This window comes from Nasonia vitripennis, chromosome 1, assembly GCF_009193385.2.
Source record: "Nasonia vitripennis strain AsymCx chromosome 1, Nvit_psr_1.1, whole genome shotgun sequence".
NCBI classification, from domain to species: Eukaryota; Metazoa; Arthropoda; class Insecta; order Hymenoptera; family Pteromalidae; genus Nasonia; species Nasonia vitripennis.
This window is the reverse complement of record NC_045757.1, coordinates 32,037,737-32,055,045: the sequence shown is the minus strand read 5'-3', so window position 1 is coordinate 32,055,045 and position 17,309 is coordinate 32,037,737. Positions and strand designations below refer to the sequence as shown.

The 17,309-nt window shown below is 35.9% G+C and overlaps 3 protein-coding genes across 5 annotated transcripts; 1 reads left to right on the top strand and 2 right to left on the bottom strand.

Moving 5' to 3' along the window:
• Positions 1 to 90: 90 nt before the first annotated feature.
• LOC100117139 (fizzy-related protein homolog) lies at positions 91 to 6,450 on the top strand. 3 transcript variants are annotated; one of them, XM_001601413.6, is made up of 5 exons: positions 91 to 513; positions 1,701 to 2,087; positions 2,213 to 2,688; positions 3,608 to 4,021; positions 4,340 to 6,450. In XM_001601413.6, the coding sequence occupies exons 2-5, from the start codon at positions 1,787 to 1,789 to the stop codon at positions 4,616 to 4,618; spliced, it is 1,470 nt and encodes a 489-aa protein (XP_001601463.1). In that variant the 5' UTR covers positions 91 to 513; positions 1,701 to 1,786; the 3' UTR covers positions 4,619 to 6,450. The 3 variants fall into 3 exon arrangements, with proteins under 3 accessions (XP_001601463.1, XP_008215090.1, XP_008215089.1); XM_008216868.4 differs by lacking the exon at positions 91 to 513 and adding an exon at positions 738 to 848; XM_008216867.4 differs by lacking the exon at positions 91 to 513 and adding an exon at positions 1,001 to 1,446.
• Positions 5,848 to 10,748, bottom strand: LOC100117102 (nucleolar protein 58). The gene is made up of 7 exons (XM_001601386.6): positions 10,543 to 10,748; positions 10,278 to 10,354; positions 9,735 to 10,169; positions 9,434 to 9,656; positions 9,081 to 9,347; positions 8,459 to 8,972; positions 5,848 to 8,197 (listed from the first exon to the last, which is right to left on the bottom strand). The coding sequence occupies exons 1-7, from the start codon at positions 10,585 to 10,587 to the stop codon at positions 8,040 to 8,042; spliced, it is 1,719 nt and encodes a 572-aa protein (XP_001601436.1). The 5' UTR covers positions 10,588 to 10,748; the 3' UTR covers positions 5,848 to 8,039.
• Positions 10,749 to 11,676: 928 nt separating this feature from the next.
• Positions 11,677 to 17,086, bottom strand: LOC100294644 (REC8 homolog). The gene is made up of 16 exons (XM_008216866.4): positions 16,876 to 17,086; positions 16,127 to 16,269; positions 15,926 to 16,047; positions 15,806 to 15,857; positions 15,536 to 15,719; positions 15,396 to 15,442; positions 15,233 to 15,309; positions 14,923 to 15,134; positions 14,704 to 14,854; positions 14,392 to 14,638; positions 14,126 to 14,312; positions 13,871 to 14,048; positions 13,575 to 13,800; positions 12,991 to 13,335; positions 12,659 to 12,843; positions 11,677 to 12,545 (listed from the first exon to the last, which is right to left on the bottom strand). The coding sequence occupies exons 2-16, from the start codon at positions 16,267 to 16,269 to the stop codon at positions 12,451 to 12,453; spliced, it is 2,451 nt and encodes an 816-aa protein (XP_008215088.1). The 5' UTR covers positions 16,876 to 17,086; the 3' UTR covers positions 11,677 to 12,450.
• Positions 17,087 to 17,309: the final 223 nt, after the last annotated feature.

The following is a 17,309-nucleotide window of genomic DNA, read 5'->3' as shown; positions in this document are numbered from 1 at the left end:
CCTCACTTGCAGCGTCGGCCTAATAATACGCCTCTCTATACATACCCCCTCCAGTCGGTCAGAGAGCATAGCCAGCCACAGCAAAGTTCCAACCGCCTCGGCATTCACAGTCGCGCTTCTGAGCAGACTGCGTGAGGTTGGCTTGTGGGAATCGTCGTCGAGAAAGCCAGACCCCCAAGCTCGTACCCGCACATATATATACAACCTACGAGAACGAGTCTCGTATTATTATTATAAGTATACACGCATATTTTTATTGTTATATACGCAGACATCGTGCGCTCGACGCTGGTCGTTTCTTCCGAGCTGTTGTTATTCTGCGGATCTTACATACTTGCCTGCCATTGTGTCCGCGCCGACGAAGGAAAAGCGAGCAATTTTTCCTAAGAACAAGAGTGTGTGTGTTGCTACATATATATACCTATAGATTAACGTTGAACTAGTGCACTGCGACTGGCGAGGACGCCGTCGTTGACGACATGCCTGGCACCAAGACTGCAGCTCTAACAAGGGGTGAGTTTTCGGCCTTTAAATTCTCTCGACTTTGCATCGATTATTTCACTCTATACGCGAGATACGTTATACTCGGTTGATCGAGCTCGAGGACGCGCCATGCGTGGGGAGGGAGTCTGGGAGAAAGAGAGAGAGAGAGAGATATATATATATATATATATATATATATATATATATATATATATATATATAGGGTATGTAGCGTAAGTTCTGCGTTTCTCTCTTTTGTCGTCTATACGTCACGACGACATTAATATTCGCGTGAGAATAAGCTCCTCTCCGCGGATTTTCCTCCGCGGATGTGGGAGACACGAGGTTAGGAAGTCGAGCTTGAGGTCTGCGGTTCTTTTTGGCTACAGTATACTTATTATAAGACCAAACTCGGTCCGCGTTTGTACGTCTGTGCGTATTATTATACATAGTCGAAAGGGGCGGGGGCAGCTTTTATTTTTGGAAAATAGTGTTGTGTCGATGCTCTTGAACTTAACGCGTAGCTTTTGGATATACGCATAAACGGGTCGATAGTCCCGAGCTTCATTGCATGCTTGTATAATGGGAGGTCAATGTGACTTTGTTTTTTTTTATTATGGAGAGAGACTAGTTCGTATATGCGTAGATAAGGATCGTTTTAATTTTAGAGAGAGAGAGAGGATGTTTTTTTCTGAGGTTTTGATTGCACAGTGGGATGTGGGTGATTCGAGGAAGCTTTTTTGATTCCTTGAGAGAAATTCTGGGGGTGGGAAGGTTTTCTGATTTATATAAATGGCTTCGGTAAGGCATATTTGCTGGTTGTCTTATCAGGCGGTGATAATCGTTTTTCAAATATACAATATTCACGCCTTATCTGCAGAAATGTGGTAACACATGTGTATCTTGCCTCTATATACGTCTAACTTCAAGATAGTGACACATTTCTTTGGGCAAAATCTTGAGGTGAAGTAGCTTGTTCTAAAAATTCATATTAGGTGTAATGGGATTTTTATATAATATTCATTTGCTCGCTCGAATTTTTTTTATGGGAACAGTGATTAATAATAATTAAAAAATTCAATAAATGAAAAGAATACATTGGAACATTCTTTTTTTGGCCCAATGAGTTCTCTTTCAAATGAGTTCAAAATGGTTTTATTTCGAAATTAAATTGTAGGGCCATATAGTGAAGATAACCTTTATTCTTTTGTTTTCAGTACCTTTAAACTAACTATGTGATTGGACCTCACCCGAGGAAAGTACAAGATTAGAAAAAACCAAAGTATAATTATTAATATTAAAAATGGATGAATGCTATGAGAAAAGACTGCTAAAGCAAGCGAACAGTGAGCCGCCTCAAGCTATGGAGAGCTGTTCGCTGCCGACACCACCTACCCCTATCTTCTATTCTCCCACAAAGATGTCAAACAACAGTTTTGACCGATTCATCCCAACAAGACTGGGCAACAACTGGCAAACAACTTTCTCCATGATTTCTGAGAGTAATCGAACCGGAGTTGTAAACAAAAAGACCAGAGAAAATAATGGTGAAGGGAGTCGCGATGGAATAGCTTACTCCTGCCTGTTGAAGAATGAATTGTTAGGTAATTCAACTTTTTGCATTCAACCAATGATTTGATAAAGGAGCTTTTAAAAAATTAAGCTAAATTTCAATTAGTTATAAAAAACATTAAATTATCTTAATCAATATGATTTTCAAAACCATCAGGTGCCAGCATAGAGGACGTAAAAGGCCAGTGTGAAGAGCGTAGAATATTGTCTCCCCTGGCAGGCAAAAATCTCTTCAAGTTCACAACACCAACAAAAGATAAGGCACTGCTCGATCAGACCTCACCTTACTCGCTCTCGCCGCTCAGTGCCAAGAGTCAGAAGCTTCTACGATCGCCCAGGAAAGCCACGCGAAAGATCTCCAGGATCCCGTTCAAAGTGCTGGACGCCCCTGAACTACAGGACGATTTCTATCTGAACTTAGTGGACTGGTCGTCACAGAACGTGCTTAGTGTAGGACTGGGCAGCTGCGTGTATCTATGGTCGGCTTGTACGAGTCAAGTAACGCGATTGTGCGATTTGTCTGGAGACGGAAACAGCGTCACCTCGGTAGCCTGGAACGAGAGGGGAAACCTCGTCGCAGTCGGTACGAATCTCGGCTACATTCAAGTCTGGGATGTCGCGGTGAACAAGCAGGTATGTACAGCTATATATACACGTCTTTTCGCTCGTTTCCTCGAGTTTAATTACGCGCGGACCCTTTTATTGCGCAACGCCGTGGGAGACTTTTTTTTCTTCTTTCCGCTCGCCATTACGCGGAGCCTCGCTCTTGATGGTTTCTGTGAATCTATTTTCAGAGGTGAAAAATCTCAATTAAAGCAGTACCCTTGGGTACTTTAGATCTCGAAGATTTGAGGGTATTAGATATGCTTGAGAAATTTCGACTTGAAGATTGCGCATCAAAAAGTTTTTTGTTTTAAATTTTTTTACTGTAACACTAAAACATCGAGGACTAGAAAATTAAAAAAATATTTTTTAAACATTAATTTAGTTGTGTTCCTATGACATTAACTTTAATATTAAAAGTCGTTTAAAACTAAATAACTATCTCCTCGAACGGGAATTAGACCACGACGGATATTGAACTGAAGACTGAGAATAATTACCGTCTGAAGACGATCGTCCTAGATATCTGAGCCGTATTTCCGCGCTGTGAACAGCACGTGGCCATATTATCTCTATGTATCTCATTACTTGTGTAGTTCTCTTGCTACATGTTGGTTCGCTTTTCTCATTTCAAACACTTTTTCTCGCACAGATATGACGAAAATATTATAAATCGCGTCTAATTGAAATTCATGCGCGACTCTGAAAACAGAAATAATCTATCTCTATTGAATCGAATAATCGCCAATTTGAAATCAAATCATAAAAACACGTGCGCTAATCAGCCAAAAGCAATCTTTACCTGGTCTCGACTCCATTCATCGCCTACATCTCTTCCAAACTTCTATCATGCAGACACACGTGGGCGCGCGATTCGATTAAAAACGAGTTTCTCCGAATCCACTGAATCAAAAGACTAAACGACTCTCTTTCTTTTCTCTGCCCACAGGTGAATAAGTTGCAGGGGCACAGCGCGCGCGTAGGCGCGTTGGCTTGGAACGGCGAGGTGCTATCGTCGGGCTCGAGGGATCGGCTGATCTTGTTACGCGACGTGCGTACGCCCTGTCTCGTGAGCGAACGTAAGCTCGGAGCTCATCGGCAGGAAGTCTGCGGTCTCAAGTGGTCCCCCGACAACCAGTACCTCGCCAGTGGTGGAAACGACAACCGCCTCTACGTCTGGAACTTGCACTCGCTATCGCCAGTTCAGACCTACACCGAGCATCTCGCTGCCGTCAAGGCTATCGCCTGGTCGCCACATCATCACGGATTATTGGCTTCCGGTGGTGGAACCGCCGATAGGTGCATAAGGTTCTGGAACACGCTTACGGGCCAGCCCATGCAGTGCGTCGACACGGGATCGCAGGTGAGAGATTGTTCTAATGCGCGGCACGTGTGGAGGAGCTGCTTGCGTCACGCTGTCATTTTTGGCATGAAAGTTTGAAGCTCGCGTAGCGGGACTTTTTATCGAGTGTTTGTGCGTTTCACCTTGCTATTGGCAAATGTGTTCTTGAGAGCGCTGAAGCGCTTCTGGAGTGCTTGAAACTAACGTTTGTCTGTAATTGGCTTTCTATTGCTACTGAAAAACGCGATAGATGACACATTTATGGAGTATTATTTAAGGTCGCGTGTTTAAGTCAAAATGACTCACTTCTATAAATGCATTTTCACATTTCTGTTGCAGGTGTGTAATTTGGCGTGGAGCAAACACAGTTCGGAGTTAGTCAGCACGCATGGTTACTCGCAAAATCAAATTCTCGTTTGGAAGTATCCAAGCCTTACGCAAGTAGCTAAATTAACTGGACATTCGTATAGAGTTTTGTACTTAGCGATGTCGCCCGACGGTGAGGCAATCGTTACTGGAGCCGGCGACGAAACTCTGCGCTTCTGGAATGTGTTCAGCAAGGCACGCAGTCAGAAGGAGAACAAGTCTGTACTCAATCTTTTCACCAGCATTCGATAAGGAACGCAATCAAGCACCTTCGTTATTTCGTGTGTTGTATATAATTCAAGAAGTCAGAATCTTGATGTGAAAATTATTCACAGCAAAGTATTTCAGTACAATTTGGTCATTAGGAAAATTAGTTTTTTGGGGTACCTTTCGCGTCGCGCCTATATAAGAATGACATTTTTACGACACTTTTATTCGTATAATATTTACATTTTTTTGTACCTTTTTGACAACTTTTTCTTTTAACGCGCGCGAAGTGAAAAAGATTTACTACTGTATAGCAGCTATTGGAAATGTTTTCTTAATATGAGAAAAAATTGTTTTCTCGGAATTAGAGACCAAAGAAATAATATTATTAAGAGAAAATTTTAATTTTCATATGTAGTAGATTTTTTATCATCTTATTTACACAAGCAAGTATTTTGTAGGAAAATTTAATTTTTAGAAATTTTTCTTATACTATTTTGATTTAGATTTCTTATAAGTTATTTATTATTCGAGAGTCGGTACTTAAAAAAAGCTCATCAGCATGACTTCCAGAAAACTAATTGTTCCAAAATATGACCAAATCTAGGTTGAAATTACTTCGATTTATATATATATATATATATATATATATATATATATATATATACAAATCATATATTATAAATATATATAAAGAAAACTATATTAGAACGAGTACAGAATCGTGGTAGGTAAATAATTCGCGCTACGTGATTTTTTTAAGTTCCCTAATGCACAGTCCGCAGCATACCGAGTCATCTGTGCAATATTTTTCTTGTATGGAGCTTTCCTTTATTTTTTTAAGATCAAAAATATATTACATGCATTCGTCTGTGCATTGTACAGGTGTAATGAAATGTGGTAATCGATTAACCTTATTATTAACTAATACTAGTTAGACAAATTTTCAAAGTAACAAATTTATTTTGGTTTTTACCAACAGGATTCAGTAAAACTATTAAACGTAAACTTTTTGAACCATCTTTAGGGTGTGATTTTTTTCAAATTGAATGCTATAATGCTGGTAATCCCTTTTCTAATTTGTATTGCTTATGATCATACAAAAATTACTAGTTAATGCATACAAGTTAAAAATAAACAAAGGTTTGTTTTTAACTTTTATGTAGCTTTTGAAAAATAAAGTTTATAATGTGATAACACAATTAACAAAAAATATACATTGTTACATCAGATTCAAAAAGTTAACTTTTAAGCATAGTTTTTTCAATCTATTCGAGTGAGCATTAATAAAATCAGAAAAATATGTCGTTTCATTTGAAAAAAAGAATTGTCACCTTAATTCAGGCTTAGACAAGTTATTCTTTAGACGGTATTGTGTTTCATTAAAAACGGCAGAGGCTGCAGAAAAATTATGTGCTGTGTCTGCTCAGGTATTCGCAAAAGCTGGTTAAGCAAGCGCTAAAAATTTATAATACGTACGCGTAACTTTTTTATACGCAAGAACTCGTGTGTTAATTAAAATATGAATTTTTTCATTTCGGAATTTGTAGGACAAAAATCCGCGCGAACTTATACCATGCGAAATTAGTCATTTTTACAAATCTAAGTTAAAGGGACACAGTTTCTTTATAAAGCAAATTTATGTATGTAAAATATATAATTAATCTAATTTAATGGACTTAACAAAGTGCAGATAATTAACATACGGATTGAGTTAATGAGTACATATACATATATGACAATCCGATTCACGAAAATTTGGAAAATATAACGAATTATAAGAATGATTCTGCGGTTGTACAGTACCGTCTTGACATGGTTTTGAAGAAAATGTATTACAACGCTCGAAAAATATACATAAACTTTTGATTAATGAAGTCAAGTGGAAGTAATATGCATCCTACCTACACTTAAACTAATTAATAAATTAAGGTCCAAGTTCTATTATTACACAAACTCCAAGCTGCAACGAGACTGTTTTTTGAATAGTCAACCTCCTTAAAATGCCCACAAAGTTAATGTGTTGGTTCCGTTAACAGCAGCGGATTATGTGTTTATTATGTGTTTTGCATGTGAGTAAATCTGTGATTGTGTCTTCAAGTATCGTTTCGTTATGTGTAATCATAGTATCAAAATTGCAAGAGGTGTTGATAGCCAAAAATAAAAAAATCTATATTTTTTTTAAATTATATATGCATGGCGTTTTTAAAATATAAAAATATATAAGTATCCAAGTAAAACTATAAATTTAAAAAATATAGATTTGAGAAAATTTACGTAAACGATATTTCGACTGTCGACTCCTCTTTCAAAGAGTATCGGAACTTATCTGTAATCATTACTTTATTTAGGTCATTAGTCAACCAGAACCACCACCACCAGCGAATTAAATTTGTTGTATGCGTTCGTCGAATCGATGTTTAGCTTTAAATTAGACGTTACTCTTATCATACATTTAGTTGAAGTAATTGGTGAATGCTTCCATTACGTTATGATTTGTTCGTTTGTAATCTTTTTTCTTCAAACCGTAGGGAAAGAAACTTAGTTTCTTGTGCAATGATGTTTCATCAGTAGCTTTTAGTTCATATATATACGTGCACCGATCACACTACATTTTACCATTTACTTTTTTAAACATCTATATCTCAAGGATTAAGATTTTATATGTAGAAAGGGCAACTTTGTGCTGTTTTTTACTTGCTGTAGTGTTTCGTCGAATCCGCAAGACTGTCGATTTATTTCTCCATAGAATTTAGATGATGAATTTATCTTTTCATCTCAGAAGCTGTGACGTTAATGTTGAATTGTACAAACGATGACAAGCGACGAATAGACGAATCTTGTCAAAGCTAAAGCTTTTTTCCAGATACTGGCGACGGAGTGTCTACCAAATTTAATTAAACTATGGTATGAAAGTCTGTTTGAGCGTATCACACAACAGACTATAAAAATTATCTGATGAAAATTATAATATATTTTACGTCATAGCGGGATACAATCTGTCAAAAAATATTTTATGTGCATTTCATTTGTATAAATTTATTCATGTATAATAATTTCTCTTTATGCCTAATAAATCTGATCACCAGACAAGAGAAACAATAATAATACTTGTGTTTACTTTTCTTAACTGACTTTATTAATCTTTCTAAAAATATAATGGCTTAGAAAATCATGATAGAGTTACAAAAAGATAATATATTTGTGGGGAATGTATTCCCTTCTATTTTTTCTCAAAAAAGTAGATAGAACATTATTTACATAGAGTGTGTTCATTGTGGATATAAAATACATATAATAATATAAGACTCAATACTTTCTTGAAAAATGTTCTAAAGGTCGCAGATAGACATTTTTCACCGAGACAAAACTTTGTAAAGAATAACAATCACTGTTATATCGGCGCTCTTTTGTTTATATATGAGTTCATATACATAAAAATTAATTACATAAGTATGTATGTAAATTAATCATTCGACTGAGATTTCTTCTTTTTCTTTTTCTTCTTTTCACCCGTGACTGTCTCCTCTGCGACTGTGGTGTCCATCTCTTCTTCAGCTGCTTGGCTGGTGTCTGCCTCTTCTGTATGGTCCTTCTTCTTCTTTTTCTTCTTCTTTTTCGGTTCTAAAAGCAAATAAATATTCATTTATTTATAAGACTTGCATATTACACTTGATGAATTATATAAAATAGGAATTTAACACTTGAATAACACCTGTGAGTTTGGCCTTATTTTATACTACTTATAGCTTATATGATATTTTTACATTTTAAGTCATATACTCTTTTCAACTTATTTAAACACTTAGCATATCATTTTAATTTCTACGCGTTTTAATAAAATAAAAAATAAAATAAAATAAAATATAGTAAAATTGTACAAACCTTCTTCAGCCTCTGCGGCCTCGACAGGCTCCTCCTTCACTTCTTCGACCTCCTGCTTCTTCTTCTTTTTCTTTTTCTTGCCCTCGCCTTCTTGGGCTTCTTCTTCAACCTCCTGTTTTATTTCTACGTGAGCGTCATCTTCTGTCTTCTTCTTTTTCTTTTTGGGTTTCTCGGGGCTTTCGCTGCTCTCACCGATTACTTCGATCAGAGGCTTTTTTTCCTCGATCTCGGAGTGTCGCCTTTTCTGGCTCTGAAGAGTAGAGTCTGCCGCTGTCGGGTATTCCAAGACTTCACTCTTGGTGTGGAACTTCTCGAACTTAGCCTTAGCCTTAGCAGTACCACTAAGCCTCCTGATGTTGCCCTCTTCGAGAATTCTAAGTCTAGATTCCAATTTAACCTTATGTTCAGCACCAAGCTCGAAGCTCGATTCTTCACCCAGAGCGTCTACCCTTGTACAGAGTGATGCCTTGGCTGCCAACATACGCGACATCTTACCCTTGTTTTTTGTGGTAGCCTGCAAAACCGATTGAATTATTTATTAGAAAAAAGTTTATTTAATTTCTACAGAGTAATTTATACTTTCTCAAAGAACTCATAAAAACCAAATGCGAAATTATTTTACCTGTCCAACAAGCTGTGAGTGGTAAATAAGACCATACTTTGGTGTGTCTTTCTTTGTTTTAAGAGCACGGAAGAGGGCTTTCTCAGCACCAAGAATTTGAAGGGTGGAGGCTGGGTGTTTGGCGAGATTGATGAGAGATCCGGCGTGAGAAACGAGACGAGCACCAACCAAATCACCAACCAGGACTGTGAGGTTTGGGGCCACCGCCATCATTCGGGTTTTGAGGTAGTCATACAGCTGTGACCTGTAGGAGGAGATTTCTATCACCTGCAATATAAAAGTTATCAATTAGCAACACAACAATTTTTTTTTAGCATTGATTGTTATTTTTTGTTAATAAAACTATTGTTTACCTGATCACATAAATGCACAATATTAAGAATATCATCCTGCGATATTTCTGTTCCCATGGAAATTTCTGCAGCTTCCTTAACTTTCTCTTCTACCTCTTCAGGTAAAATGTCTGATAAGTCTGACTGAATTGCATTTTCTCGTGTACCAATAATTTTAACTGTTTTCACAAAAGCAATGTTATCTGTGATAATTTTTCCCAATTCTGGGAAATGCCAACCATACCTGCAATAAACATTATTGTAATTAAAATGATAAAGATTTTTAAATACGTAATAAACAGCAAAAAAAATCAGATCATACCATTCTCTACACCTCATGACATAGTTATTCAATTCTTTGTCGAGATCATCCAGAAGGCATACAGCCTGAATGATCATAGTGTCGATTTTGTCAGGTGAGAACTTCAACTTGTACCTAGAAAGACTGTGGGCTAAACCTAGAGCCATAGCAGTGATTTCCTTCTTTGGCAAACCAGCCAATAAACTGTCCATTTGACTGCGGATGCATCTCATCAACTCTTGAACAGCAGTGTTGCTAACGCACGGCAAGCTCAATTTGTCCTTAATGGCATTTCCAAGTTTGGCATCTGCAACTGCAAGCTGCTCCTGTACTTCGGAGCAGTGCTTCTTCAACATCTTTTTCAGGGACTTGCATAGTTTTCCCTCTACGGCTGCTGTTGTGGCAGCAAGGGCTTCTGTTGTGTCCGCAAACTTTTCAAAGTGCTTAAGTTTGAGACTGTAAATAAAATAAATTTTTTAATAGGAATTATTGTTTTACATTGAACAGTATTTAATAATAAAAGACAGTAATATTGAGTAAAAGAATTGTTATAAATCGACTTACACTTTGCTGGCTCCCTCAGGCGTCTCAAAGTCAAGGTATAGGTTATCTGTTTTGGCGAGTTTGTTTTCATCCAACAGCTGTAATTACAAATCGTCAAGGGGGTTAATTTTACATCACGAAAATTCAGCAAATTTATGTAATACATATCGACAAAATAACGCGTTTCGGGTGCAGAATTAAAATTCAAGTTTTATGAGCGAGCACGTGCACGACGCGTCTAGGTTATGTAAGAGAACGCTATGACAAAAATAAAACACAAACAAACCTTGAAAACGGCATATCCAGCCGGGGTCTCGAAAAGAACCAACATCTTGATGGTTTGCTCGGTCGAACTGTTAACTTTTTATTTAACTACAGGTAAACAATTAAAAACAAACACGCAATGCGCTGCCAATCATGCCTACTGTGCGCCACGCGGTACTGTAAGAAACTGTAGCTGAGTAGCCATGCGCTATATGCCCACAGCCCAAATGGCCGCTCAGCCAACCAGCCAACTTCACTTGTCAAAGCATGTATTATATTTTTCTTTGGTTGGTATTAAGACCACAAGTGGTATCGGCTATCGCAAAATATACACAATACCTAAATTATTAAATTAATTAACTATAAGGCGGTCAAAATCAAAACTATTCTATTGGTGGCAATGTGGACACATGACAAATGCATTTGGTTTATATCCCCCCCCCCTACCCCAGCCTATAAAAGGGTTTATATGCAGGGAACTGTGTGATGTCACGCTACAAGGATCGAACATCAGAACAAGTGGTGGTACCGCCGAAGTTTCGACCAATCGCATCAAAGCATTTGAATTAGAAAGCTTCTGAAAAAGATTTATTTAGATAAATATTTTTCAGAATACCTAAAAAAATATTATTGTTAGTAGTTAGTGTAAAACAAACATCGGCCATAGTTTTACATCAGAGATTCACTTATGAACTGTCAATGCGGAATCGTCGGTGATAAACGTACACTCGACAGACATTGATGCTGAGGTAACGGAAACCGTCACCATGACATACAAATCGCGATTTCCCCTTTATCGACAATGGCGATGTTGACGATCAAGTTAGTCACGTTACCTCAGAATCAATGTCCGTCGAGTGTACAACCAGCTCCTATATACATATATACATCTCAAGTACAATATCCTAAGGCTACGAACATAGGTTTTTGAAAAATCCACCAAAGTTCCAGAACGTGCAAAAGATTATTACTCCCAAAGATTACATTTTGTAGTTTATCATCTTATGATTGACTAGATCATAAAAATATCTCATAAAAATTGGTTTTCTCTACACTACGACAAATATGTATTTTAATCAAAATTTTTTATTTATTAATTGACGTTTGACATAAACATTAAAGTTCATTAAAATTATTATTGTTCAACAATATGATTGTAATTATCAAATATTAATCATACACTATTTTTATTACAATTATTTGACGATCTTATTACAATGGATTAACCAAATATACGATATCTATTGCATACAAATGCATAAAAACAAAATTTATCAATTTAAAAACAAAACAGAACGTAGAGTTCATTTCATGAAGTGATTAAAATATGCTTTCAATGATTTATAACACATAGCATAGTGCATTATATGTAAATAAAAACTGTAATTCTAAACCTATGACATCACAAGATTTTACACGAACAATCGACAACATCGAGAAATCATACATACGATGTAATTTAATATCACAAGAATCTTTCATATACGCTTACAATATCGCATCTGCAACTTGTACTTGTTCTCGCTTTTTGGTTTTGTTTTTATTCATGTGCAATTAAGTAAAACATGCAAAATTTCATCATTATATACACTACGTTGCATGTATGTACACTTTTATATTTTAAAAAATTGATCGTTTTTTAATTTCATTCATAAATGGATGTAAAATATTACATCAATAAAATATTAATTTTTGTAACCGTATAAAAAATTAGTTTAAAAAGTGAATTTGCATAAAATCGCAAATTCATTGATCAACAATAAAATAATATAGCCGCTAAATATTAAATAAATAAAATGTAGACCTTGTAAAAATTAAAAAAATTAGTTCGAAAAATTAATTTGCATAAAAAGCACACAAATTGATCAAAAATTAAATAAAATGGACGCTAAAATTAATTAATTATGCATACATAACAATGGTTGAGGTATCAATTCTCGTCTACTTCTATTTCTTCTAATTTACAAATGTAGTTCTCGAAAAGAGATACTTCTTCAATACGCAGTATCTGCTTCTGCTCAAATTCTATAATAAATAAAAATGTTATATTATACTGTGTTTAAGTTAAACATATTATAAAATGTTACATTATTTATTACAAATGTTAGCATATATGTATATAAAAGAGTAATACTCACCGAACAAATATTTAAAATATCTTAAAACTTCAAGTACTGAAATTTCTCCTTTAATGAATACATCATCAAAAGACAGCCTAGGTGGTTCCCCAAACTCCATCATAACTTCCCACAATTTTCGCAAAAGCTCATGGAATTCATCCGGTGTTATAAATAATTCAGGCGTAGATTGCAAAAGAGTATCCCTATATAAAAAAAAAATTATTTTCTGTATTTATTTAAATTAAATAAGTAGTCTTAAATATTTCGAAAGATACTAGTATGAAACAAAAATTACTGTTGAATATTCTAATTTAAAAAAGAAGTATTACTGTTATTTTTAAAAAACTTACTCTGTTTCATTTTGCGCTGATTTGGTTAGCCGCTGCCAACGAACACCAGCAAGAAAACTTTCTTCTGACATTGCTGCAACTGTATTTGGTGGTTTAGTTTGTACTTCAACCACGCCGGCTTCAGGAGGCTCTACGACTGGCTCATTTATTGGCATCGGCATGTCACCATATGGTGCTTCAGCTTCGACACCGGCTTGGTCCGCTTCGGGAGGTATCACCGACTCATCCGTGGGCAGTGCCGCATTTGTCTGCGGCACGTCGGGTTCGATAGCCGATGGCTGGCTGCGTTGCCTAACCTGTCTTGGTGATACTGCCAATGTTGGTTCCATCGACTCAGGAAATCCCCTATTTCACAGTCAAGAAAAACGAATATGCATTTATGTATACATGTATGAAGTAAACTACATAGTTGTTAAAAACTTTTTACATCAACTTGAATTATAAATATAACATTCATGTGAAACAACACTTTTTTTAACGAACACACAAAATATTTTTGATTAAATATTACAACGACATCATCTAGCCTAGTTATAATAACATGTTTAATATTTAAGGCGTTGCAAAAATAAAATGTATAAAACCTTGGTGGTCGGGGTGAAGAATATTCATGGCTGTGTACTAATGAGGCAGGCGCCAATGGAGGTGGCATAAGTTGCTGATCGATTTGCCTCTGCGAGTGCGACGGACTACATGGGCCAAGTACCGGTGTTTTCGATCTCGGTTCGACAGTACTTTCCATGCCCTGAATTCCAGAACCTCGTGGCCTTTTATTGATAAAATTATCTCTGTGAGGTAGTTGCTCGAAATCTAAATAAAATGTTGCGTTATAACTAATAAGGGAAATCCATAATGATAAATGGAATAAAAATTAACTTACCAAGTTCATTGGTACAAGGTTTTTCTATGTTATTAAGAAAAAGTTCAAGAATTGTTGCCAACCAAGAACAGGAGGCTCTATTCCCTCGCGATCCAATTTTCAGTCCAACTGATGGCAGTAACAATAATGAATTCGCTGGTATTTTGCCACAAGTATCGGGTCGGGAAGATTCTTTCGTCTGGAATAAGCATAAATCGTAAAATATAGAAACATTGATGAAATTTTGTTATATAACAAATTAATCTGAAAACTTACCCTTGTATAAATGTTATCCAATGCATTGGAGTCAGATACGTATCTAATTTTAATTTGTTTGTTTTCGTCCCGAACTATCTTTCGTCTTCTTCTGGATGCTGATGGAGTTGCTGAAGTACTGTTAAGTTCTGGTAAAATAAATTCAGACTCTTGATCTATGGTTGGTTGTTGAATTTGCGGTCTGTCTCTAAATTGTGAATTTATCAATTGACATTTCAAACATCAACATTGCTAATAATGAATTTGAAACGCGCTTAAGAACTTACGTTACTTGTTCATTATCTTGCACTTGATTCTCAGGGGCACTAGATGCAGCTCTGATTATCGGCTGTTCGGGTCTCAGAAGACCGCTTGGTTCAACAAAGTTCGTAGTCTCGTCAGCTACAATCGTCGAAACTTCTGATATTTCAATAATTGGGTTTACCAGAACTCCACCCATATTTTCTCTGTTTGCCATTTGTTGAGTTCCCGTGCTCTCTGTCGGGGGTGAGAATCTCTGGTCGTTTTCAGGCACTAAAAAATATATAAATTTTAGAAAATATAGTTATTTGCGAAATCGGTAGTATGAATGTACGTACTTTGTACTTCTTGAGAGCTCTCATCCATAGGTAGATCTAAATTGCCTGTTTGAGCTGTATTTGCTTGAATAGACTCAGTTTCTATCATGTTTACGAGTGACCGGCGCACAGAACGATGTGAGGGACTCCTTACTGTCTCTGTTGTTGAAATCTGAGAAATTTAAAAATGATTTATTGAATAATTTAAATTATAAAATTCGATAAACACGTGAACGTTACTCGTTTTCTTTTTTTTGGAGTTTCATCATGTTGCTGATAAGATTTTCTTTTTGGCGTGGCTGGAGTATCGTCATCTTCGACTACAGATGCGGCAGGAGTTCTTAGTTTTATATTATCGGCTGCTTCCTGAGATGTCCTTTTTGGCGTGGCTGGAGGATCATTATCTTCGACTACAGATTCAGTAGGAGCTCTTTGGTCCATATCACCTTCTGCTTCAATTTTATCATACATAAAATATTGTGATATTATTTATTATTATTATTATAAAATAAATGATATTATATATTATAAATTTTGAAAGTATCTATACCAGTCTGTGACTGCTGCACTGTTGGAAAATTCTTAATAAACTCTCCTATATCTGTTTCATGTGGAATGCTTGAGAAGCTGTAAAAAAATAATACTAAGTAGTAATAGTCTAATGAATATAATCCATCTATAACAAATAAATTAATACAATGCATAATACTCACTGGATAATTGTACCCAAAGATGGTAATCTCAATGGCTCATCTATTACCTAAATTATGAAATTCATGTTGTACATACATAAAAAGTTAGTTTTTTTTTCAAAAACGAATAATTGTTATATGTTTTTTAATTGAACCCTCACCTCAGATTCATCTACTTCCATGAGTTGGTGTCGGTCTGTTTGATCAAACCCTTCAAATGTTTTTTCGATGTCCACTCCTGATAATTCATTATACAAAATGTGCGGAGATTCATCTTTAGGTAGATTAATAGCTGAGTTTTCAACTTCCTTATCTTTTGTTTCATCAACAGCTTTGGTTTTTTTGCTACAGACATTATACAACAATCAATTATTGTTTATTTAAATTAACACTGATTAGATTTTACAAATATCATAAATGTGATCATAGACCTTTTTTTCTTCTTTGGAAGGCTTGGCAAGCTTAACAACTTCAAACATTCCTCTGGCCAAAATAAAAATCACTTTGCTAGTTTGATATTAATTAAAAAAAAATTAATTAAATTTTAATACCAAATAAGTAGTTCACTTGATCTCGAAAAATTGTTATAGCCCCATAAGATAGTTGGGCTGCCAGGTATAGGCTCAACCGTATTACACCCTCATGTCCTGTCACACCTTCTATGATATCTTCACTGCAATATAAGTTTATAAAAAATTTTAGAATGTTTATAATAGTGTGAATATTCTAAATTCTGAATATAAAAATCTCACCATGCACAATCAACTTGCACACTGATTATCTCTTCTTTGGACATTTTGCGGTAATTTTTCATCACTGTTGCTGCTATCCAACATCGTGGCAGTCGACCCTTTTTGTTTTTTCGCAGAGACAATAGATCCACAGTATAAAACATCTGAAGAACAATTATATTTACGTTATAAAAAACATTAACATATAGTGAAAACTAAAATTCCAAAATACTGTGATGTATGTACATATTTTGACTAAAATTTCGTGTTAAAAAGAAACAATAAAAACTTGACAGAGCTATTTTAAATATGCCAAAAAGATATTTAGAACGAAAAGTCAGATCATTATCTCTCATTTGCAACATAATTAAACGGCTTTTACGATCTTTCATTGACATACTACCACAAAGATTCATCTTGATTTAACTGTTGAAAAAAAGAGGAAAAATCTAAAAGTTTTCAGACACAGGCCTTATAAGTACAAGCTCAGCTTTATTATCTTATAAACGCCGGGTACTTTTTGGGGTCTACAAATCAAAACAAAGCAATAACCGCTGCAACAGGTTCCTCAAAACAAAGCTCTCCCTATTATAAGTATAGTCTACTTATGATTTCCCATAGAGCCGGCGTTGGACGGGATGACGATTTTCACGAAAAAACCGCCAACTGCAGGCAACGCGTGCGAGTAAAATAAACAAGGCGCAGCATCGATGGAAAAAAACCTTTTGTGGATGCGCGTCTAAGTACTTGAACATTATTCGTGCACTTACCTTGTTTCCAGAGCGTCTGGAATCACGAAGATACGGGCGACGAAGACGAAAAAATCCGCACTATACTGTCGACGAAGATAGATGAAACCGCAACGCTTCAAAACGACATTCGCTCTCTATGATGTCCTCAGCTGACAGCTCTTTTTCTCAGAACTCAGAGCCCTCGAAAAACTGATGGTAGGTGTAGGTATTTTTTTGCTAAAAAGAAGCCAACGACTGCATAGGTGGCGCGCGGGCGCCTAATTATAAGTACCCATCGATTTGGTGGAACGATTTTTAAAGATGCTCTTCGATTGGTTAACTCTTTTGAATGAGACAACCTAATTGGGTTGGAGTTGTATTTCGTATGATATAGGTATATGGTTAAAATAACAAAAATCTAATTTCATTTGATCTCTATAAACTTTTAAAAAAATTGCTTCAAAAAGAATATA